General features: G+C 42.6%; 1 protein-coding gene across 1 annotated transcript in view; it reads left to right on the top strand.

The window, feature by feature from the left end:
* Window positions 1–26,247, top strand: part of LOC135509161 (protein-methionine sulfoxide oxidase mical3a-like) — a 112,118-nt gene that overhangs the window by 63,794 nt on the left and 22,077 nt on the right. The window contains 9 exon segments of the mRNA XM_064929579.1: window positions 1,263–1,458; window positions 3,027–3,301; window positions 3,766–3,855; window positions 4,466–4,588; window positions 13,018–13,092; window positions 14,528–14,706; window positions 22,489–23,206; window positions 23,209–24,501; window positions 25,617–25,711. Of these exon segments, the coding sequence (XP_064785651.1) occupies window positions 1,263–1,458; window positions 3,027–3,301; window positions 3,766–3,855; window positions 4,466–4,588; window positions 13,018–13,092; window positions 14,528–14,706; window positions 22,489–23,206; window positions 23,209–24,501; window positions 25,617–25,711 (3,044 nt within the window).

Here is a 26,247-nt window from a genome sequence, read left to right as displayed (position 1 = left end):
GTGGTAATCCCTATCATCTTTAAAACTGAGGTTAGTCGAATAGGATTCATTGGCTCCTGAATCTATTGTCTCATGAGACTGATGCAGGCTCTATTGACTTCTAAATGTCCCTCTGTGATAATAGAGTTCTGCATTCTTCAGTTTCACTAATCTGACAAACTGTCACCACATGCACCATCGCATGAAAACAAATGAAATATCACACTCTGCCTCACCAAACCATGCTTTAGTGAGGGTTGCATGTGGCCATTGCTTACAACACATTTTCTGTTGGTAAGTTTCTCTCACCTTATTTTAAGCTAAATTGATCATTTTAAAGAACACATTTTTAAGTGTTGCTGTGCCCTATGCAAGTGGATAATCTCATCTCAAATTTAGACTGATTCTACTAGACCAGGAATGGGCAACTTTGATGGGCGTTGGAGCCACAAAAAATCTGAACTCATCATGAGGGAATGCGATCCAGGTCTGCATACCAACATCCATATCCATCCTGCAATTCTACACATTTTGTCATGGGGTGGGGAGAAATGTTAGCCGTTTTAAGCTAATTTACTGCAATTCAATGCATTTTTCCCTGACTAATGCCATATTAATATGATATCTGAGTGAAAGTGAAAACAAAGTCAATGTTGGCCCCCCAGTCGGTAAATTGACCATGTTTACTACAACAGGGTACTGATTTGGGACACTAGTTGCCCATCCCTGTATTAGACTGTCAGTTTTACGACTTGCTAGGAAGGATGGGAAAAAGGCAAAGTAGTACCAGCCTTATGTTATATAATACATATATATTATAGTGTCTATAATACATCTATTGTATTTGTGAGCTACTGTAGGAAAAACAATGAATCCAATAAATTATTAGAATGACTGTGTGGTTTTGTCTGTTCGTCCTAGAATCTAAAGAAATGTGTATACAAACATAACAATGGCTCAAACATGACACATCAGTTCATACAAAATGAGTGATACAAAATTAGTGCTCAACTATAGTCATGGAAGAAACATAGATGGAAATGTGATGATGGAATGATGTGGTTGCTAGAATGTTATACAGTAGGTACAGTATTCTGTACTTGGAGATAAGGGTAGCCCCAGTTTGAATGATTCCCGAGCCTGCCTAGTGTCTATATGCCTTGCACTGCTGTATCCCTCCAGCTCCTCTCCTCAATCATGCTACCCATCTGATTCTTAGAAAGCCTGTCTTGTTTTCTTTCCCCGACAACCGTCCGCCCTCGCCCCTCCACGATCCACCCCAGTCCCAGAGGTCAACGGGCTGCAGGAGCCCAGCCTGCCTAAGCGTCTGCGGGGCACGCCGGAGCGCATCGAGCTGGAGAACTACCGTCTCTCTCTACAGCAGGAGGAAGATCTGGAGGAGGTGCCCGAGGAGACGCTGGCTGAACACAACCTGAGCAGCGTGCTGGACAAGGACAAACACACAGAGCTGGGCTCCAGGTAAGACAGAGGGACAGTCAGCTCTGCGAGGGCATGGCTAGTGGGAGCAACTGTTGAATCTCACCAGTTTAGGCCTATGTTTTATTTTATTTCACCTTTATTTAACCAGGTAGGCTAGTTGAGAACAAGTTCTCATTTACAACTGCTACCTGACCAAGATAAAGCATAGCAGTGTGAGCAGACAACACATAGTTACACATAGAGTAAACAAGTTATATACATATACAGTCTATATACATTGTGTGCAAAAGGCATGAGGAGGTAGGCGAATAATTACAATTTAGCAGATTAACAATGGAGTAATAAATGATCAGATGGTCATGTGCAGGTAGAGATACTGGTGTGCAAAAGAGCAGAAAATTAAATAAATAAAAACAGTATGGGGATGAGATAGGTAAATTGGGTGGGCTATTTACCGATGGACTATGTACAGCTGCAGCGATCGGTTAGCTGCTCAGATAGCAGATGTTTAAAGTTGGTGAGGGAGATAAAAGTCTCCAACTTCAGAGATTTTTGCAATTCGTTCCAGTCACAGGCAGCAGAGAACTGGAAGGAAAGGCGGCCAAATGAGGTGTTAGCTTTAGGGATGATCAGTGAGATACACCTGCTGGAGCGCGTCCTACGGGTGGGTGTTGCCATCGTGACCAGTGAACTGAGATAAGGCGGAGCTTTACCTAGCATGGACTTGTAGATGACCTGGAGCCAGTGGGTCTGGCGACGAATATGTAGCGAGGACCAGCCGACTAGAGCATACAGGTTGCAGTGGTGGGTGGAATAAGGTGCTTTAGTAACAAAACGGATGGCACTGTGATAAACTGCATCCAGTTTGCTGAGTAGAGTATTGGAAGCTATTTTGTAGATGACATCGCCGAAGTCGAGGATCGGTAGGATAGTCAGTTTTACTAGGGTAAGTTTGGCGGCGTGAGTGAAGGAGGCTTTGTTGCGGAATAGAAAACCGACTCTAGATTTAATTTTAGATTGGAGATGTTTGATATGAGTCTGGAAGGAGAGTTTATAGTCTAGCCAGAAACCTATTCTAGGTCGGAACCATCCAGGGTGGTGATGATAGTCGGTCGTGCGGGTGCAGGCAGTGAACGGTTTAAAAGCATGCATTTGGTTTTACTAGCGTTTAAGAGCAGTTGGAGGCCACGGAAGGAGTGTTGTATGGCATTGAAGCTCGTTTGGAGGTTAGATAGCACAGTGTCCAAGGAAGGACCAGAAGTATACAGAATGGTGTCGTCTGCGTAGAGGTGAATCAGTGAATCGCCCGCAGCAAGAGCAACATCATTGATATATACAGAGAAAAGAGTCGGCCCGAGAATTGAACCCTGTGGCACCCCATAGAGACTGCCAGAGGACCGGACAACATGCCCTCCGATTTGTATTGTAATGCACACAAACTGTGGCTGATGCTTAAATTATAATTTAATATTGCATGCTGGCATGTGATGGTTATGGTCAGTGCTTGTAAAGTATTGATTATATACGGTGCCAGTAAGTGTTGGTGTGTGTATATATCCTTTCCTTCCCTGCCTGCTTTAACATCTGCCTCTCTTGCACTCCTACAGCAGCTCTGAGTCTGACATGGAGGAGGACCAGGAGGATGAGGAGGAGGAGGACCAGGAGGATGAGGACCATGAGGAGGAGGAGCAGCAGGAGCCCCCCAGCCCCTCAGACCTGGGAGGGGTACCCTGGAAAGAGGCTGTGGAGATCCATGCTAAGCTGAAAACCGACAGCGACCCAGGGGCCGAGGGAGAGGACGGGGCTCAAATTGTTAGAGACCTAAAGGTGGAGGAGGAGGAAGATGATGAAGAGGAGGACGATGAGGAGGAATCGAGTGATGGTAAAATAGTTTTCTTTTTTTTATTACGTGACAATGTAAAGTTTACAAAGTGTGTCTACTGTATGTCGTTATCTACAGGTTCAGTTTTCAGATGTCCTGTTTGGAGTGCTGATATTCTGTCATGAAATATAAAAAAAAAATAAACAAATTATGATATGTGCGATTTGGAATGTAGCAGACCTGTCTAGTTACTGTCAGTGGGTTGTACAGTAAACTGGTGTCAGTGTTTTCCCTATGATGTCTTCCTCATTTGTATGTGAACATTCTGTCTTCATCTTAACTCTGACTATTGGTCCTCTTATCTCATTAAATCTGTTTTTTAAAGAAAAGTATTCCTCTTTCACCTGTCACTGTGAAGTCATTGTTTTCCTCATCTTCTCTGTGTCTCCTCCTCTCCTCCCCATCTCTCTGTCTGCATGTCTGCCTGTCTGTCTGTTGTGGGGCATGTCTCCCCCTACTGGCAGAGGGGGAGTACTGCCCGTGGGAGAGGGAGCTCCAGTCAGGCGCATGGCTGGAGAACCTCAAAGATGAAGAGGATACAGGTCCATTTAAAGGTAGCACCACTGCCTGCTGATGGGGTTTGCACACTTAACGACGAGTGAAGGGACATTCTCATTTATTAACTCTTGTGTTGGGTTTGTTTCTTTTTACCAGGCTTTCTCCTGCAGTGTTGGGTTGGCATGGTTATGTTTGAATTGTGGAATTTTGACTGAGAAGGACGGTTATTTTTAATTCTCTGTTTTGCATTCTCATGCTGAAATATCACTACCCGTTTTATTATACCCCTTAACGTTCTTCCTATTAACTTGTTTCTTGCAACTTCGTTTTTTTAGTCAGTCAAAAGTTTTACCATGGTAGAGACTTTGTCTTTCTGATTTATAATATTTTACTGTAAAGCTGCTACTGTTGTTCCAGGACAATATTGCATGCAGCCTCCATCTCCTTCCTGTGGTATATCATATTTCAACCGTACTGTCTCCTACTGGTCTAAAATCACCTCTATACCTTCTCTCTCTTATCCCTCTCTTTTCCCGTTCTGTCCTGTCTGTTTCTCTTGGTGTTCCTACTCCCATTGCTCAACGACTCTCTTACATTTCATGCAATATGAAACTCAAATCCACACACACCAACCATATATGGTCCACCCCCTACACCTCCATACAGCCAGATACCTGCAGATCCAGCAAGTGCTGCAGCCTGTGGATCCTACAGTCATTAAGAATATCAGAGGAGTCTCCCTGCTGTCGGAGGGGCCTCCTGCCTCAGCCTCCCAGCCCTCCTCCACAGGTAACCCAGCCCAGAGGAGCTAATCCCTGGGTACACTTCCCAGGTCCAGCCCCTTTGCTCCCTGACTGTGGGTCTCCCAGTTGGGGACCAGTGTTTCTCATCAGACTGGCTACTGTTGTGTGTGTCTGGGCCAGGAGGACCAACCCTTCCACACTAACCAACCTCTTGTCTATAATCATCTGTGGTTTTGATTGTCCTGCTTTATTTTGTTGAGCATTTATGTTGTGTCTCAGTGTTGACATTAAGGAGTCTGGGGTTGTGACCGATGGACAGAGAGACACAGGTTTCACTTGGTCAGATCAAAGGTCACCAATCACACCCTGGGTTCCTTCCTTTTATTTATCCCTTTTGTTTATTCTGTCTGTACATTTGGTTTGGCTTTGTTCTGTTATGTATTTCCCATGTGTCTGTTCTGTTAATATCCTGTCCCAACCATGTTTGTTTTAAATGTAGCCCCCGCCAACACATCCGCCCGTCATGAGGCTGTGCGAGTCTGGTTGGAGTCGGTGTCTGGAGGTAGTGCAGAGCGATATATGTGATCATTATATACGATGATCCCTATACCTTGGCTTTACAGCTCTATTCTACTCTATCTTCCTTATAGCATGGCAGCACACACACACACACACAGACACACACTCACAAGCATGCATGCTGGAACTATACAACGCAAGAGACCAACACTTTACCAGTTTTCTCACCACCCAACCTCACCTCCCTGTACGTCAGATCACACTATAACGTATCGGAGTAGAAGGAGATAAGTTATGGGGGTGGGGGGGGGGGGCTATACACCACACTCATCAGGGCTGTTGCAAGCCTATGGTGGTCTGCCTGGCGTGCATGATGTCACTAGATGGGTAATGACTTTTGTGGGTGGAATTGTCATTTCTCTGGAATCCTTGTTTTCCTCTGATATTAACAGTGGCATGTTTCTGAGGTGGGTTGACTCCTTTTTCAAGCTTTTGGGGTGGTTTCGTTCTTGACAAACACACAAAAAAACATACAAACTTGTAACATACTGTATAGTATATGGATCTCACAAGGACCATTTGGACAGGAGGGATACTTTTGCTTTTCCACTTCAACATGGATGCCGTTAACACCTTGTGGATTTGCAATTTCTTGATGCAAGCGTCCTCTGTTTGCATTTTCAGTAATGGATCAGTGCATGTCTGTCTCTAACCACCAATCATGTCATGGTAATATATGCTCTTCTTTTTCTTTGTTTATCTGCAAAGCCTGTTGTGTGCAAATATATGTAAATGTTATGACGTGTCTATGAACATCTTACCACACATGCATTTTTATAATTGTCCCAGAAATGGACTTCTCCTAGGCCTAGTCAAATGCTTTTCTCATTCCTGTCTCCGTGCTTCATATTCGCCCAAAGGTCTTTTTCTTAAGTGTTTGTTTAACCTTTCGTTTCTTGCCTGCCCTGAGGTCAGAAAATCAGAGGGTTCAGATTAGACTGCTTTGAGGGAGTCTTAGACAGCTCTCTTTGGTTGAACCTAGGGCTGGTACGGTGACTGTATTACTGCCACACCGGCGGTCACGAGTCTTGAAGGCAGTCAAATTCCATGTGACCGTACTCATGGTAATTCGGCTTCTCCAAGCTCTGATGCTGCTGATGGTCATTTTTTGTTAAGGTTTGTATCACAACTAGAGTGGTCAGATAACATCTTAAAATCATGCACATTAATCTGCTTTACAAGCGGTGTAGAGCCTAACTGGCATACATATGCAGTGCTTGAGTTTCAAGTTTGGGGAAGATAATTTTCACCATAAAATAAATGTTCACCTTTTATATTAAAAGCATCACGTGCATAATCGTATTTGTGGTCACTTTTGAGAATAGTGTTTTCCTGCTAATGGAAATGTGATTATAGCCTACTGCCGTATGCACATTGCTGCGCTTATAATGTGACAGCCTAATAGTTTATCAACATTTTAGGTTAACGTCTTGATGCACCCATCCCGTTACCGGGATCATTTTTGTCAACATACGCTGAATTGCAGAGCGCCAAATTCAAATTAAATTACTAAAAATATTTAAATTTCATGAAATCACAAGTGCAATATAGCAAAACACAGTTTAGCTTGTTGATAATCCACCTGGCATGTCAGATTTCTAAAAAGCTTTTTGGCGAAAGCCGAATAAAATAATAATAAATAAAATTAATCGCTTACCTTTGATCTTCAGATGTTTGCACTCACGAGATTCCCAGTTACACAATAACTGTTCCTTTTGTTCCTTAAAGATTATTTTTATATCCAAAATAGCTCCATTTGGTTGGCGCGTTATGTTCAGAAATCCACAGGCTCGAGCGGTCACGACCAGGCAGACGGAAGTTCTAAATACTATCCGTAAAGTTCGTAGAAACATGTCAAACGCTTTTTTATAATCAATCCTCAGGTTGTTTTTACACTATATAATCAATAATATTTCAACCGGGACAGTAGCTTCTTCAATAGGAGAGCAAGAGAAAATGTCTGCTCCAAGCTGTTGCACATCCCAAGACGCTCCTGGCACCCAGCCATACAATGACGCGATGTGATCTTTCTCACTCATTTTTCAAAATAAAAGCCTGAAACTATGTCTAAAGACTGTTCACACCGTGGGGAAGCCATAGGAAAGGAATCTGGTTGATATCCCTTTAAATGGAGCGAAGGCAGGCAATGGAATAGAGAGCTTTCAGGAAAAACAGCACTCCCGAGTTGGATTTTCCTCAGGTTTTCTGTTATACTCACAGACAATATTTTGACAGTTTTAGAAACTTTAGAGTGTTTTCTATCCTAATCTGTCAATTATATGCATATTCTAGATTCTGGGCCTGAGAAATGGGCAGTTTAATTTGGGTACGTTTTTCATCCAAACATCAAAATCCTGCCCCTTACACTCAACAGGTTAAACGTTCTCATCTGTTGCGTCAAGCTCATTGTGTCAAACAGGTTTTTTGATGCTAGTGGTTGTATTAATTTGGAACCTATCTGACTGTTTGGAATATGTATTTCTTGCACAGAATAGAGTAGTTTGACATAGGCTAGTGTAACGGTTTTCATGCGGTGAAAGAGAGTCGGACCAAAATGCAGCGTGTAGATTGCGATCCATGTTTAATGAACAAAACATAACACGAATCTAAATACAAACACTACAAAACAAAGAACGTAACGAAAACCGAAACAGCCTATACTAGTGTAAACTAACACAGATACAGGAACAAGGACACTAAGGACAATCACCCACGAAACACACAAAGAATATGGCTGCCTAAATATGGTTCCCAATCAGAGACAACGATACACACCTGCCTCTGATTGAGAACCACTTCAGACAGCCATAGACTTAACTAGAACACCCCACTAAGCTACAAACCCAATACCAACACACCACATACAAAAACCCCATGCCACACCCTGGCCTGACCAAATAAATGAAGATAAACACAAAATACCTCGACCAGGTATTTGACAGCTAGTGCTTTTGCTGTTCGTTAGGCCTACTCATCTTGTTGGCTGACGAAAAGTAAATGTGGACTGTACTGGATTTTTTAGGGGATTTTCTTTTTTGCAGCTGGGAAATTCGAGGGATTATCAAGTGCTTGTCAAATTTGTGAATGAGAGACTAAAGTGTTTACAGCCTGTGCAATAAAACAAAGCTGAGCTCATGGCTTTCATGCAACTTTTTTCAAATCAAAATCAAATCAAATGTATTTATATAGCCCTTCGTACATCAGCTGATATCTCAAAGTGCTGTACAGAAACCCAGCCTAAAACCCCAAACAGCAAGCAATGCAGGTGTAGAAGCACGGTGGCTAGGAAAAACTCCCTAGAAAGGCCAAAACCTAGGAAGAAACCTAGAGAGGAACCAGGCTATGTGGGGTGGCCAGTCCTCTTCTGGCTGTGCCGGGTGGAGATTATAACGGAATATGGCCAAGATGTTCAAATGTTCATAAATGACCAGCATGGTTGAATAATAATAAGGCAGAACAGTTGAAACTGGAGCAGCAGCACGGCCAGGTGGACTGGGGACAGCAAGGAGTCATCATGTCAGGTAGTCCTGGGGCATGGACCTAGGGCTCATGTCCTCCAAGAGAGAGAGAGAGAAAGAAAGAAAGAGAGAAGGAGAGAATTAGAGAACGCACACTTCGATTCACACAGGACACCGAATAAGACAGGAGAAGTACTCCAGATATAACAAACTGACCCTAGCCCCCTGACACATAAACTACTGCAGCATAAATACTGTAGGCTGAGACAGGAGGGGTCAGGAGACACTGTGGCCCCATCTGAGGACACCCCCGGACAGGGCCAAACAGGAAGGATAAACCCCACCCACTTTGCCAAAGCACAGCCCCCACACCACTAGAGGGATATCTTCAACCACCAACTTACCATCCTGAGACAAGGCTGAGTATAGCCCACAAAGATCTCCGCCATGGCACAACCCGGGGGGGGCGGCAACCCAGACAGGATGACCACATCAGTGAATCAACCCACTCAGGTGACGCACCCCTTCCAGGGACGGCATGATAGAGCCCCAGTAAGCCAGTGATTCAGCCCCTGTAATAGGGTTAGAGGCAGAGAATCCCAGTGGAAAGAGGGGAACCGGCCAGGCAGAGACAGCAAGGGCGGTTCGTTGCTCCAGAGCCTTTCCGTTCACCCTCCCACTCCTCGGCCAGACTACACTCAATCATATGACCCACTGAAGAGATGAGTCTTCAGTAAAGACTTAAAGGTTGAGACCGAGTTTGCGTCTCTGACATGGGTAGGCAGACCGTTCCATAAAAATGGAGCTCTATAGGAGAAAGCCCTGCCTCCAGCTGTTTGCTTAGAAATTCTAGGGACAATTAGGAGGCCTGCGTCTTGTGACCGTAGCGTACATGTAGGTATGTACGGCAGGACCAAATCAGAGAGATGGGTAGGAGCAAGCCCATGTAATGCTTTGTAGGTTAGCAGTAAAAACTTGAAATCAGCCCTTGCTTTGACAGGAAGCCAGTGTAGGGAGGCTAGCACTGGAGTAATATGATCAATTTTTTGGTTCTAGTCAGGATTCTAGTAACCGTATTTAGCACTAACTGAAGTTTATTTAGTGCTTTATCCGGGTAGCCGGAAAGTAGAGCATTGCAGTAGTCTAACCTAGAAGTGACAAAAGCATGGATTAATTTTTCTGCATCATTTTTGGACAAAGTTTCTGATTTTTGCAATGTTACGTAGATGGAAAAAAGCTGTCCTTGAAATGGTCTTGATATGTTCTTCAAAAGAGAGATCAGGGTCCAGAGTAACGCCGAGGTCCTTCACAGTTGTATTTGAGACGACTGTACAACCATTAAGATTAATTGTCAGATTCAACAGAAGATATCTTTGTTTCTTGGGACCTAGAACAAGCATCTCTGTTTTGTTCGAATTTAAAAGTAGAAAGTTTGCAGCCATCCACTTCCTTATGTCTGCTTCTAGCAAGGGCAATTTTGGGGCTTCACCATGTTTCATTGAAATGTACAGCTGTGTGTCATCCGCATAGCAGTGAAAGTTAACATTATGTTTTCGAATAACATCCCCAAGAGGTAAAATATATAGTGAAAACAATAGTGGTCCTAAAACGGAACCTTGAGGAACACCGAAATTTACAGTTGATTTGTCAGAGGACAAACCATTCACAGAGACAAACTGATATCTTTCTGACAGATGAGATCTAAACCAGGCCAGAACTTGTCCGTGTAGACCAATTTGGGTTTCCAATCTCTCCAAAAGAATGTGGTGATCTATGGTATCAAAAGCAGCATTAAGGTCTAGGAGCACGAGGACAGATGCAGAGCCTCGGTCCGATGCCATTAAAATGTCATTTACCACCTTCACAAGTGCAGTCTCAGTGCTATGATGGGGTCAAAAACCAGACTGAAGCATTTCGTATACATTGTTTGTCTTCAGGAAGGCAGTGAGTTGCTGCGCAACTGCATTTTCTAAAAATTTTGAGAGGAATGGAAAATTCGATATAGGCCGATAGTTTTTTAAATATTTTCTGGGTCAAGGTTTAGCTTTTTCAAGAGAGGCTTTATTACTGGCACTTTTAGTGAGTTTGGTACACATCCGGTGGATAGAGAGCCGTTTATTATGTTCAACATAGGAGGGCCAAGCACAGGAAGCAAATCAAATCATCATTAGTCGCATCATGCAGCCTAGAATGTATTAAAAATCAAATCATACAGCCCAAAATTTGTATCACAACTAAAGTTACATAAATAACTCTAAATTAAGCATATAAGAGCACCTGTTTCTTTGTTAACCGCTCAACACACAACAGCCGCATGTGCGTCCTCAAATCGTTTGGAGAAAATATCCTTTCTATTTTTTTCAGCTCCAGTATGTTCTATTGTATTCTTAATATTATAAAATAATGCCACGGAATTCTAACCAAATCTTGTCTGCTAAATTAACTAGTGTAGCCCACAGCCATATGGCATAGCCAGATCAGGACCTAACTAACATACAGTGGGGCAAAAAAGTATTTAGTCAGCCACCAATTGTGCAAGTTCTCCCACTTAAAAAGATGAGGCATGTAATTTTCATCATAGGTACACTTCAACTATGACAGACAAAATGAGAAAAAAAGAAAAATCAGAAAATCACATTGTAGGATTTTTAATGAATGTATTTGTAAATTATGGTGGAAAATAAGTATTTGGTCACCTACAAACAAGCAAGATTTCTGGCTCTCACAGACCTGTAACTTCTTCTTTGAGGCTCCTCTGTCCTCCACTCGTTACCTGTATTAATGGCACCTGTTTGAACTTGTTATCAGTACAAAAGACACCTGTCCACAACCTCAAACAGTCACACTCCAAACTCCACTATGGCCAAGACTAAAGAGCTGTCAAAGGACACCAGAAACAAAATTGTAGACCTGCACCAGGCTGGGAAGACTGAAATTTCAAAAGGTAAGCAGCTTGGTTTGAAGAAATCAACTGTGGGAGCAATTATTAGGAAATGGAAGACATACAAGACCACTGATATCGATCTGGGGTTCCACGCAAGATCTCAACCCGTGGTGTCAAAATGATCACAACGGTTCGCAAAAATCCCAGAACCACACGGGGGGACCTAGTGAATGACCTACAGAGAGCTGGGACCAAAGTAACAAAGCCTACCATCAGTAACACACTACGCCACCAGGGACTCAAATCCTGCAGTGCCAGACATGTCCCCCTGCTTAAGCCAGTACATGTCCAGGCCCGTCTGAAGTTTGCTAGATAGCATTTGGATGATCCAGATGAAGATTGGGAGAATGTCATATGGTCAGATGAAACCAAAGTATAACTTTTTGGTAAAAAGTCATCGTGTTTGGAGGACAAAGAATGCTGAGTTGTATCCAAAGAACACCATACCTACTGTGAAGCATGGGGGTGGAAACATCATGCTTTGGGGCTGTTTTTCTGCAAAGGGACCAGGACGACTGATCCGTGTAAAGGAAAGAACGAATGGGGCCATGTATCGTGAGATTCTGAGTGAAAACCTCCATCAGCAAGGGCATTGAAGTTGAAACGTGGCTGGGTCTTTCAGCATGACAATGATCTCAAACACACCGTCCGGGCAACGAAAGAGTGGCTTCGTAAGAAGCATTGCAAGGTCCTGAAGTGGCCTAGCCAGTCTCCAGATCTCAACCCCATAGAAAATCTTTGGAGGGAGTTGAAAGTCCGTGTTGCCCAGCAATAGCCGCAAAACATCACTGCTCTAGAGGAGATCTGCATGGAGGAATGGGCCAAAATACCAGCAACAGTGTGTGAAAACGTTGTGAAGACTTACAGAAAACGTTTGACCTCTGTCATTGCCAACTACGGGTATATAACAAAGTATTGAGATAATATTTTGTTAATGACCAAATACTTATTTTCCACCATAATTTGCAAATAAATTTATTAAAAATACTACAATGTGATTTTCTGAATTGTTTTTCTCATTTTGTCTGTCCTAGTTGATGTGTACCTATGATGAAAATTACAGGCCTCTCATCTTTTTAAGTGGGAGAACTTGCACAATTGGTGGCTGACTAAATACTTTTTTGCCCCACTGTAAGTACAATGCAGAGTATGCTATTCTGTTCTTCTGAAATAGACTACATTTTCTTCATATCATGTTTCTTTAGACCTCTCAAAAAAAGAATGGATTTATTGTGATAGTGTAGGCTATATTACATTGATTTATTGTGATAGTGTAGGCTATATTACATGGATTTATTGTGATAGTGTAGGCTATATTACATGGATCTATTAGACATTTATTGAAATGTAGATATTCCAAAGTTCTGCATCAGTGGCTTGTAGGCTATGCTAAATGTGTACAAAATGTAATGACCGCCACAGCCCTAGTTGAACCAGACTAAAAGCTCAGTTGGTACCCTGTTTAACTGTTTCCTCGCTCTCCTGTGCCCTCAGAGACCTGTGAGGATGAGGACCCGGAAGTAGAAGTTGGCAGCCATGATTTTGAGCCGGGCACCGAGATGGATCAGGGTATGCAACCAACTTTTTCAACAAATCTATTGTTTAGTTTTCTAATTATTAATTTAATACTAGAGTGAGGTTTCACAGAATGTGTATGAACAAATGTAATTTATGAGCTATGATGACAGCAAGGGTTAGACTGGTGAGGTACTTTATCGGGTTCAAAGATGCACTTGTTAGTACATTGTTAGGGCAGAGACATGAGCATCTCATCATTATATACATATCTCTGGTATCAGTAAGTTCACCAGGAAGTTACATCACACTTACCTCTCACTACAGATAAAACAATTAGCCAGATATTTCACCGGATGTAGAAATTTGAAGCATCTGGTTGGCACTTCCACTCACAACCAAATATGGTGAATTACACTACCATTCAAAAGTTTGGGGACACTTGTTTTGTTTTTTAAAGAAAAGCAAACGTTTTGTCCATTTAACATCAAATTGATCAGAAATACAGTGTAGACATTGTTAATGTTGTAAATGACTATTCCAGCTAGAAATGGCAGATTTTCTTAATGGAATATCTACATAGGCGTACAGAGGCGCATTATCAGCAACCATCACCTCTGTGTTCCAATGGCACGTTGTGTTAGCTTATCCAAGTTTATAATTTTAAAAGGTTAATTGATCATTAGAAAGCCCTTTTGCAATTATGTTAGTACAGCTGAAAACTGTTGTGCTGATTAAATGAACAATAAAACTGGCCTCCTTTAGATTAGTTGAGAATCTTGAGCATCAGCATTTGTTGGTTTGATTACAGGCTAAAAATGGACAGAAACAAAGACCTTTCTCCTGAAACTCGTCAGTCTATTCTGGTTCTGAGAAATGAAGGCTATTCCATGCGAGAAATTGCCAAGAAGCTGAAGATCTCATACAATGCTGTGTACTACTCCCTTCACAGAACAGCGCAAACTGGCCTAACCAGAATAGAAAGAGGAGTGTGGAGGCCCCGGTGCACAACTGAGCAAGAAGACAAGTACATTAGTGTCTAGTTTAAGAAACAGACGCCTCATAAGTCTTCAACTGGCAGCTTCATTAAATAGTACCAGCAAAACACCAGTCTCAACGTCCAGTGAAGAGGCGACTCCGGGATGCTGGCCTTCTAGGGCAGAGTTCCTCTGTCCAGTGTCTGTGTTCTTTTGCCCATTTTAATATTTTATTTTAATTGGCCAGTCTGAGATATGGCTTTTTCTTTGCAACTCTGCCTCGAAGGCCTGCATGCCGGAGTCGATCTTCGCTGTTGACGTTGAGACTGGTGTTTTGCGGGTACTATTTAATGAAGCTGCCACTATATTTCTGATCAATTTGATGTTATTTTAATGGACAAAAAAATAGCTTTTTCTTCAAAAACAAGGACATTTGGACGTGACCCCAAACATTTGAACAGTAGTGTACAATATCGAGTTCTAAGATATACTTATTGTCTATATTATTACAGAAGACATTCCCTCCGAGGCTGAGGCTCTTCTTCACCAGTCAGAGATCAGTGAAGCGTTTCCTGAAGAGGACAAGAAGCCGGAAAGTCAGGGGCTCGCCTTCAGCATTGAACAATCTAGTGTCAGTCCAGTGAAATTAGTTGGGGAAGTCAAACCACCGACTCCACAGCCTGATTCACAGGTAAGAAATGTTGGTAACACTTTACGTTAAGTTGCCCTTATTACTCATAATGTAGGAGTTACATAGGCTTTACTATATAATTACATGGTTATCGTGTTGTTGCAAAATCAGTTATTACACAATTGGAACATGGAATGTGTAATTACACATTCACTTGCTGAAGGTTATTCCACATGTGTAACTTTATGTTATTACACATTTTCTTGTTCCGCTATGTAACTGTTTTGTTATTACATGTTTGTAAGTCACCTGTGAATTACAATGTTAACAACTCAAACCAAAATTTGACCTTGTTACATGTTACTACAAGGTGCCACTACCATTGAATCCACATGTAATACCAGAGTTTATAAATAGGCTTAGACCTGTTAACAACAATTATAACAAGGCACACCCTGTCATTAACTACCAGTAATTTTCCATGTGTTTATTTTTATGTTATTTTTATGTTATGACCTGGCTCAAACGTTATACCAAATCAAGTATAATTGTCATGTACCTACCCAGGAGCAAGCAACTTAATGTAACTCGAAACCCAGTAGGGTATAACCATTATAATTACTAAGTAGTTACAATGTAACAACCTTTGTAGTTGCGATGTAACAACCTTTGCGGACACTAGTTTAAACAGGAGAAATTAGGAGACAGGACAACATTAGGTATAAACCTTTTAGTTACATTGTACATACAATCTTTAATAACCAACCATGCAATTACAATATTGTTACAAGGGATATACACTGAGTGTACGACACATTAAGAACACCTGCTCTTTCCATGACAGACTGACCAGGTGAATCCAGGTGAAAGCTATGATCTCTTAATTATGTCATTTGTTAAATCCATTTAAATTAGTGTAGCTCAGGTATTCCCAAACTGGGGTACGCGCAATGCACATTTTCAAACAGTCATCTATATTTTCCAACAGGGCTATACATTTGGGTGAGGTTTTTTTCTCGCCTGAGTAGCCTCGTTTCACTGCCAAAAATAAAATGAAACCAAGTGTTCAGCAAAATAACAACAAATACAGGTAGACTAGTCAAATAATTAACATCCAATCACATTAACCGTTATTCTCTCGCGGGAATTCCACTAACGCTCCGTATGTAGACAAACTTAGCTCCTGCTCATTCCGTTTGGTTAAGAAAAGTAAGGCCCGGGTGTAGTACTGCTACTACCAGCAGTACTACACCTGCACCTGTTGAAGGCACAAGTTGTTCTGCTTCCACGAGCACATCCAATTCTAGCATCAGTAATCCTACCTTTGTTGTTAGCCCAGCTAGTATGGACACTGACCGTTGTGAATCTGATGCAGTCGAAGAGATACTGCCCCCTTAACTGGGAAAGCACCGAACGAACAACAGATGGGGACGTTGGACCATCGAAGAGGTGAAAATATGATGATAACTACATTGATTTTGGGTTCACTTAAACTCAGCAAAAAAGAAATGTCCCTTTTTCAGGACCCTTTCTTTCAAAGACAATTCGTAAAAATCCAAATAACTTCACAGATCTTGATTGTTAAGGGTTTAAACACGGTTTCCCATGCTTGTTCAATGAACCATAAACAATTAATGAACATACACCTGTGGAACGGTCGTTAAGACACTAACAGCTTACAGACGGTAGGCAATTAAGGTCACAGTTATGAAAACCTAGGACACTAAAGAGGCCTTTCTACCGACTCTGAAAAACACCAAAAGAAAGATGCCCAGGGTCACTGCTCATCTGCGTGAACATACCTTAGGCATGCTGCAAGGAGGCATGAGGACTGCAGGGCAATAAATTGCAATGTCCTAGCTTTGAGGCGTCTAAGACAGCGCTACAGGGAGACAGAATGGACAGCTGATCGTCCTCGCAGTGGCAGACCACGTGTAACAACACTGGCACAGAATCGGTACATCCGAACATCACACCTGCGGGACAGGTACAGGATGGCAACAACTGCCCGAGTTACACCAGAAACGCACAATCACTCCATCAGTGCTCAGACTGTACGCAATAGGCTGAGAGAGGCTGGACTGAGGGCTTGTAGGCCTGTTGTAAGGAAGGGTCCTTACCAGACATCACCGGCAACAACGTTGCCTATTGGCACAAACCCACCGTCACTGAACCAGACACGACTGACAAAAAGTGCTCTTCACTGACGAGTTGCAGTTTTTCTCACACCAGAGGTGATGGTCGGATCCACGTTTATCGTCGAAGGGATGAGCGTTACGCTAGAAGCGTATTATATAATGAGCTACCGAGTGGCCAGGACAGGCAAGCCCCATACAATTGTGGAGGTCTTGGCTGGGACAATGCTGGGGGAAAAGGCCAAAAAAACTATACATACAATTCCTCCATCAAACAACACTGTTTCACAACGCATCAGTGACATGGCTTTGCATACAAGCCAGTGAATTCTATGCGTTACAGCTGCATGAGTCAGCAGATGTGGCGGACCCGGCACATCTCCTGGTATACAGTTGAAGTCGGAAGTTTACATACACTTAGGTTGGAGTGGTTGAAACTCATTTTTCTACCACTCCAAAAATGTCTTGTTAAATAACAAACAATAGTTTTGGCAAGTCGGTTCGGACATCTACTTTGTGCATGACACAAGTGATTTTTCCAACAATTATTTACAGACAGATTATTTCACTTAAAATTCACTGTATGACAATTCCAGTGGGTCAGAAGTTAAATACACTAAGTTGACTGTGCCTTTAAACAGCTTGGAAAATTCCAGAAAATTATGAAGCTTCTGATAGGCTAATTGACCAAATTTGAATCAATTGGAGGTGTACCTGTGGATGTATTTCAAGGACTACCTTCAAACTCTGTGCCTCTTGGCTTGACATCATGGGAAAATCAGAATAAATCAGCCAAGACCTCAGAAAACAAATTGTGGTTCACAAGTCTGGTTCATCCTTGGGAGCAATTTCCAAATGCCTGAAGGTACCAAGTTCTTCTGTACAAACAATAATACCCAAGTATAAACACCATGAGACCACGCAGCTGTCATACCGCTCAGGAAGGAGACATGTTCTGTTTCCTAGAGATTAATGTATTTTGGTGCGAAAATTGCAAATCAATCCCAGAAAAACAGTAAAGGACCTTGTGAAGATGCTGGAGGTAACAGGTACAAAAGTATCTATATCCACAGTAAAACAAGTCCTATTTCGACATAACCTGAAAGGTCGCTCAGCAAGGAAGAAGCCGCTGCTCCAAAACCGCCATAAAAAAGCCAGACTACAGTTTGCAACTGCACATGGGGGCAAAGATCATACTTTTTGGAGAAATGCCCCCTGGTCCGAGGAAACAAAAATAGAACTGTTTGACCATAATGACCATCGTTATGTTTGGAGGAAAAAGGAGGAAGCTTGCAAGCCGAAGAACACCATCCGAACCATGAAGCACGGGGGTGGCAGCATCATGTTGTGGGGGTGCTTTGCTGCAGGAGGGACTGGTGCATTTCACAAAATAGATGGCAACATGAGGATGGAAAATGATGTGGATATATTGAAGCAACATCTTAAGACATCAGTCAGGAAGTTAAAGCTTGGTTGCAAATGGGTCTTCCAAATGGACAATGACCCCAAGCATACTTCCAAAGTTGTGGCAAAATGGCTTAAGGTCAACAAAGTCAAGGGATTGGAGTGGCCATCACAATGCCCAGACCTCAATACCATAGAAAATTTGTGGGCAGAACTGGAAAAGTTTGCGCGAGGAAGGAGGCCTACAAACCTGACTCAGTTACAGCAGCTCTGTCAGGAGGAATGGGTCAAAATTCACCCAACTTATTGTGGGAAGCTTGTGGAAGGCTACCAAAATGTTTTGACCTTAGTTAAACAATTGGAAGGCAATGCTACCAAATACTAATTGAGTGTAAACTTCTGACCCACTTGGAATGTGTTGAAAGAAATAAAAGCTGAAATAAATCATTCTCTCTACTATTGTTTTGACATTTCATTTAATTTCATTAAGATAAAGTGGTGATCCTGACTGACCTAAGACAGGGAATCTTTACTAGGATTAAATGTCAAGAATTGTGAAAAACTGAGTTTACATACACCTTAGCCAAATACAATTAAAATTCCAACTTCAGCTGTATGTCTGTTACGTTTATCGGGGGTCAATTAAGAACAACATATTTGGATATTTGGTCAGCTTTGTTACATCAAATAGCCTTTGGTGGTCAAGATGTGTTGGTATCTATACTCATGGCGCAAAAGCCTTGACCGGGAGACATAGTGGAGTGGTAACATGCGTGCAAGCAGTTGCTCCTGACGCCACTTGGGTACACTGCAGCATCCACCAAGAGGCTTTTGCTGCCAAGGGAATGCCTGAAAGCTTGAAAGACGTTTTGGACACTACAGTGAAAATGGGTAACTTTGTTAAAGCGAGGCCCCTGAATTCTCGTGTATTTTCTGCACTATGCAATGAAATGGGCACCGACCATGTAAAGCTTTTACAACACACAGATGTGCGCTGGTTATCAAGGGGCAAAGTATTGACACATTTTTTTTTTAATTTAGAGACAAGCTTAAAGTTTTCTTTACTGACCATAAGTTTCACTTGACTGACCGCTTGCATGATGACGAGTTTCTCACACGACTGGCCTATTTGGGTGATGTTTTTTCTCACCTGAATGATCTGAATCTAGAATTACAGGGACTCTGCAACTATATTCAATGTGCGGTGACAAAATTGAGGCTATGATTAACAAGTTGGAGCAATTCTCTGTCTGAATTAACAAGGACAACACACAGGTCTTTCCATCATTTGCATGATTTTTTGTGTGCAAATGAACTCAAACTTACTGACAATGTAATATAGCAAAGCACCTGGGAGAGTTGGGTGCGCAATTACGCAGGTACTTTCCCAACATGGATGACACGAATTGGATTCGTTATCCCTTTCATACTCTGCCTTCAGTCCACTTACCGATATTTGAACAAGAGAGCCTCATCAAAATTGCAGCAAGCGGTTCTATGAACATTTTAATTTAATCAGAAGTCACTGCAGATTTCTGGATTGGGCTGCGCTCAGAGTATCCTAACTTGGCAAATTGAGCTGTTACTGATGCCCTTTGCAACCACGTACCTATGTGAGAGTGGATTCTCGGCCGTCACTAAAATGAAAAATAAATACAGGCACAGACTGTGTGGAAAATAATTTAAGACTGAGAGACTCTCCAGTACAACCCAACATTGCAGAGTTATGTGCATCCTTTCAAGAACACCCTTCTCATTAACATGTGATGAGTTTTTCACAGTTTTCGATTAATAAATAATGTTGTATATGTAAGATGGCTAAATAAAGAGCAAAATGATTGATTGTTATTATATTACTCGTGCCCTGGTCCTTTAAGAGCTCTTTATGTCACAACCCGGCTTGTGGGAAGTGACGAACTCACACTAACTCTTATGTTTAATAAATGTATTGTATTGTGTGTGGTAGGCTTACAATGATGGCAAAAAAACAGCATTTGAGAGTGCGCTGACCCTGGTGCTAGAGGGGGTACGCAGCTGGAGGTTGAGTGTTTGAAGGTGTACGGGACTATAAAAAGTTTGGGAATCACTGGTATAGATGAAAGGGAGAAGACAGGTTAAAGAAGGATTTTTAAGCCTTGAGACAGGGATTATGTATGTGTGAATGTATGTGTGAATGTATGCTATGAATGGGCAAGACAAAATATTTAAGTGCCTTTTGAATGTGGTATGGTACTAGGTTCCAGGCACACTAGTTTGTGTCAAGAACATGTTATTTCTCCAACCTTGTGAAAGTGACAAACTGGCCCGTTTTCATTTTCGTCAAAACCAACTTTATATCAAAGGACTGTTAGACCCGATGACGGGTTTCTGAGCTTAGCTAGCCAACAGGGATTTTTATTGGAGCATCAGTTTCTGCCTGTCTTTGATCTAAGCTTGTTGCTTGCCTTTCGGACAACGACTCCCATTGTTAGGGCAGAGACATGAGCATCTTGCACTTATACCAGATTTGTATATAATGACGAGTTCACCAGGAAGTGACATCACATTTACCTCTCACACCACAGATAGAACAATGAGCCAGATATTTCACCGGATGTATAAATGTGAAGCATCCTGTTGACGTTTCCACTCAATAGCAAGTATGGTGATGAGAGGAAGCCCAATGGCCGGCAGTAGGAGCAGATGGCGCAAGATGGATTTTGGCCAACATTCTACAAATCTTGTCATCGATGAAACATAAGGGGCGGCAGGTAGCCTGGTGGTTAGAGAGTTGGACTAGTAACCGAAAGGTTGCAAGATCGAATCCCGAGCTGACAAGGTAAAAATCTGGCGTTCTGCCCCTGAACAAGGCAGTTAACCCACTGTTCCTATACTGTCATTGAAAATAAGAATTTGTTCTTAACTGACTTGCCTAGTTAAATAAAGTTTTAAAAAAACATTTGATCTCCATACAGTTTTCTGTTTTCAAAACTATAATCTGTAACAAACTGAGTGTGCTATGTTTTGCAGACTTTACCCTTTGCCAGAGTTTAAGAAATTTGTTGTTTAGAAGGAGTGCAAGGGCTAATTGAGTTATTGCACACGAGAGTTAACGTTCCCTAACGGAAATATGCAAATAAATGCTAGAACAGTCCAATAGGATCTCACTAGCTTGTGCTTGGTTCTGCCCACCTCCTTGCTTGTTCTGCCCACTATGATTCATTTGCTCTCATTGGAAACAACAGGCTCAGGTCTATCTCGGGTCAGTTATTACAAGTCTAAGCTCACACTCTTCTCTGTAGCCAAAATGGAAGGCACATGCTATTTCTTTGTAATGTGCAAACGTGCACGTAAGTCTCTAAAAAATAGTGAAATAACATTGTTAACTAAAATGTTTTAATAGGTTTTATTACAATTTTGTAACGTTTATTGACCGAGTTGGAAAATGTGTTGACATTGTGCCAGTACTTAGCTAGTTAGCTAGCTAGCTACATTAGTGAGTGAAGGGGAAAAGCTAGCCAGCTAGCTTGACCACCACGTGCAGTAGCTAAAATAGTTATTGCTTTGAGTCTGAAATGGGGAATTGAAATTTATTGGTTTGAATATGGTTTGTCATCCATTAAAGTCAAACTCTCTTCTTAATTCTCCTGGTTAGCCTATTGTAACTACAAAGTAATAAAAAATGTAACTTTACATTGTTGCTTGCTCTTGGGTAAATACATTGTAAATACATGTATATCCCTTGTAACAACATTGTAATTACTGAGTTGGTTGTTAAATATTGTTACTTTGTACTTACAATGTAACAATCTTAACTAAAAGAGTTATACCTAATGTTGTCCTTTCTCCTAAATTTTCCTCGTTAGCCTATTGTCTGCATAGATTGTTACATTGTAACTACATAGTAATTATAAAGGTTATACCCTACTGGGTTTCACATTACATTAAGTTGCTTGCTCCTGGGTGATAATTACAAGTTTATCCTATGTAACTATATTGTTCTAACGTTACACTTGATTTGGTATAGCCTTTGAGCCAGGTCATAACATAAGAATTAACACATTGAAAATGACCGGTAATTAATGGCAGGGTGTTCCTTGTTACAATTGTTGTTACCAGGTCTGAGCATATTTATCAACTCTGGTATTGCCATGTAATTGAATAGTAAAGCCTATAACTCCTATGTTAACACAGTTATTACTGTGTTAGTTACGTAATAATAGGGGCAACTTAATATAAAGGGTTACCGAAATGTTTCCCCATCATGGCATTCTATGAGTTTCTCCGAGTTTTAAATGGTCCTCTTCCTCTGCTTGTCTTCCAGATGTCTCACCCCTCTCCCTGCCTGGTCAAATCCCCTGGCATGCACTTTTTCCCAGAACCTTTTCCACTGGAGGACGTCACAACACCACAGAGGACATCTCAGACTCCCAATGCCAAGAGCCCTCCATACCTTGCCCCCACTATTTCCCCCATCCGCTCCCCTGTTTGTTCCCCCGTCCATTCCCCTATCTGCTCACAGCCTGTCCCACTGCTCGAAACCGTTACCACCAAATCCCCTGTTAACTCTCCGTCATGCTCCTGTCCCCCGACAGGGAACCCGCTGTCTCCCATCTGTGCCCAGCCACTGCCCTGCCAAGAGCCTTCCTCATCCCTCACCTCCGACTCCCCCGTCAGAACTCAGCCTGTCCCTGCAGTCACCTCCACGCCGCTGGTCGAACCAGCCTCATCTGACAGGGCTATCCCCGAGCCACAAAAATCCCTAGACTTATCAGACCTGGAAATCCCTGTCAAGAAGACGGACATCATCGAGGAGTTCTGGCTGAAGAGTGCAGAGATCAGAAAGAGTCTGGGTCTCACCCCAATGGAACGTAGCAGCAGCAAATCCCCAGAGAAGAGTCCTGTTACTGTGGGTAGGGTTCCCACCCCGGACTCCTCTTCGCCCAAGTCCTACACCCCAGAGGACTTGTCGGAGCAGCTTTCCCCCTTCACTGGCCGCTCGGTAATCCGCAGGCTGAACATTACAGTGGAGGGCCAGGTCATCTCCCTGTGGAGCCCAAGAGCAAAGCCACGGATCAAAGGGACCTAAGCAGCAGCTCTGGCCTGGGCCTCAATGGCAGCACGACCACCAGCCAGACCAGCCAGGCAGCCAGCGACATTTACAACACCTCCGACTCCACGATGCTCACCCCGCCCTCCAGCCCCCCGCCGCCCCCACCCAACGAGGAGCCAGCCACCCTAAGGCAGCAGCAGAAGCACCATGTCTCCTGGAACAATGGGATCGATGGCCCCACTACACCTGAGCCAGCCAAGGCAGCACCCGCCAAGATCAAGGGCCCTGTGCCTGTACCGAGGACCCAACTCAGCCCTGTGTCTGTGCCCAAGCCTGCCCCCAGGGCTACACTGGTCATGTCACCAATCACAGCTCCGGTCAATGCTCCTGTGGTGACCATGAGACAGGAGAAGAGCAGCAAACCACGTCGGGAGGAGGTGAGGAAGTCATTTGTGGAATGCGTGGCAGAGATCCCGTTTGCAGACGACGTGGAGGACACGTATGACGAGCGGACGCCAGACACAACCATGGACAGATTCTACACCCCACCCACAAGCAGGCCCAACAGGGAGAGGGAGAAACCTCCTCTCCACTTGGCCCTGGCTATGGAGAATGGAACAGCCAATTTCCCTGGGAACCAGCAGGCCTCAAAAAAACATAAGGCCCAGCAGTTCTCCCCTGAGGCCAAGGAAATAGCTGAAGAGCGGATGAGAGCCAGAGAGAAGTCAATCAAGAGTCAAGCTCTAAAAGATGCTATGGCCAAGCAGCTCAGCAAGATGAAAGAGACGGACATGGCCAAGGGCTCTGCCGCTACTGCTAAAGTGGTGTGGAACGTGGCCTCATCAGAGACATCCGGAAAAAGTACTAAGAAGTTGTCCGGCTCGCCAAAGACATCTGCGGTGATTGCTCTGGAGTCAAAGAAGGCGGAGACTTTGCCAGAGCTTTTCTCCAGCATTCAGGTTAACAAGAGTCTGGACGGCTCGACTGTCTCCTCTGACGGCTCCGCCTCGGGAGGCAAGAGCAAGAAGCGCAGCTCCCTTTTCTCGCCACGCAAGAACAAGAAGGAGAAGAAAGCCAAGAACGAGAGCCGGCTCTCCTACAAGCACGGTGCAGACGAGACGCCGTCGCCTCCTAAACACAAGTCCCTGTGGAAGGCAGTGTTCTCAGGGTACAAGAAGGACAAGAAGAAGAACAAGGATGACAAGTCGTGTCCCAGCACGCCGTCCAGCTCTACCACCAATGACTCAGGGAAGAAGAGATCATCTCCTCTCGGGAGGTCATCAGGTGAGACAGACAGAGAAACAAGGGAGTTCATGTAGCCTGTAGTTTACAATGGACCATACTGCACTGAATTGCTTAGAGCTTGATCAAGGCATTTCGTCTAGATATCAAATGTTATTTATCACATGCGCCAATTACAACAAGTGTAGACTTTACCGTGAAATGCTTACTTACGAGCCCTTTCCCAACAATGCAGTTAAAAAGTAAGACAATTAACAAATAGTTATAAAGAAAATAGCATCAATAAAATAACACAAAATAACAATAACGAGGCTATATACAGGCTATATACAAGGGGTACCGCTACCGAGTCAGTGTACTGGAGTACGATGTAGTCGGGGTGGTTGATTTTGGTAATATGTACATGTAGGTTTGGTTAGGGGATTGATTGAGGTAATATGTACATCTAGGTTTGGTTAGGGGATTGATTGAAGTAATATGTACATGTAGGTTTGGTTAGGGGATTGATTGAAGTAATATGTACATGTAGGTTTGGTTAGGGGATTGATTGAAGTAATATGTATATGTAGGTTTGGTTAGGGGATTGATTGAGGTAATATGTACATGTAGGTTTGGTTAGGTGATTGATTGAAGTACTATGTACATGTAGGTTTGGTTAGGGGATTGATTGAGGTAATATGTACATGTAGGTTTGGTTAGGTGATTGATTGAAGTACTATGTACATGTAGGTTTGGTTAGGGGATTGATTGAGGTAATATGCACATCTAGGTTTGGTTAGGTGATTGATTGAGGTAATATGTACATCTAGGTTTGGTTAGGGGATTGATTGAAGTAATATGTACATCTAGGTTTGGTTAGGTGATTGATTGAGGTAATATGTACATGTAGGTTTGGTTAGGGGATTGATTGAGGTAATATGTACATCTAGGTTTGGTTAGGGGATTGATTGAAGTAATATGTACATGTAGGTAGGGGGTGAAAAGCAGAAAGTCTGGGTAGCCGTTTAGCTGTTCAGCAGTCTTATGGCTTTGAGGTAAAAGCCTTTTGGTCAGTCTTTGGTTATATGTTCTAGGCTAGTTATTTTAGTTATGGTCACTTCAAGTCCATACAGAAATAACAGGTAGATATGCTGTCTTTGTTTGTTTCTACATTCCAGATTTGAAGTCGCGCCGAAACCGGAGCTTCTCTGAGGACTCAGATCTGTCATGTGATGATGTGCTGGAGAGGTCGTCCCTGAAGTCTAAGGCAGATGTGAGTCATGTTATTTTCATCTATCATCAGTTCACTAATGAAAACCTCACCCCCACTGTGGTAATTTCTTTTGATTTCATATGATGATTTAAACTCTTAACCGAAGCGGCATATGGACATCTTTGACCTAGTGTCAGGCATTCAGAAGGAAATAATAGATGACAAAATGGAGAAGGAGAAAAAAATTGAGGGAAAGGGAAAAAGAAAGCAAGAAGGAATGAGAATGAGGTCGAGACCTTGATCGAATCATGAAGAATTCATAGAGGTACTACACCAGGTGCAACAGTGGGATGAACGCTTATGAATTTCAAACAAGCATCAAAATTCAAATGTTGAATGTCAATTACAATAACGGGTTTGAGGACTATATTTCACTAAATCACCTAAATTCGTATTTTTAACAGGAAGTTATTTAGAAGCCCTAACTCATCCCAAATCAGAATTATAAAAGTAATCAAAAAAAGGTCTGGAGCTTTTCCATTTTCTACATATTGAATTGGAATTTTATTCTGTCTGCAAGCAAAGTATTATATTCA

Source organism: Oncorhynchus masou, chromosome 22 (assembly GCF_036934945.1).
Source record: "Oncorhynchus masou masou isolate Uvic2021 chromosome 22, UVic_Omas_1.1, whole genome shotgun sequence".
In the NCBI taxonomy this organism is placed as follows: Eukaryota; Metazoa; Chordata; class Actinopteri; order Salmoniformes; family Salmonidae; genus Oncorhynchus; species Oncorhynchus masou.
The sequence above is the reverse complement of the archived record's forward strand: the minus strand, read 5'-3'. Positions and strand labels throughout refer to the sequence as shown.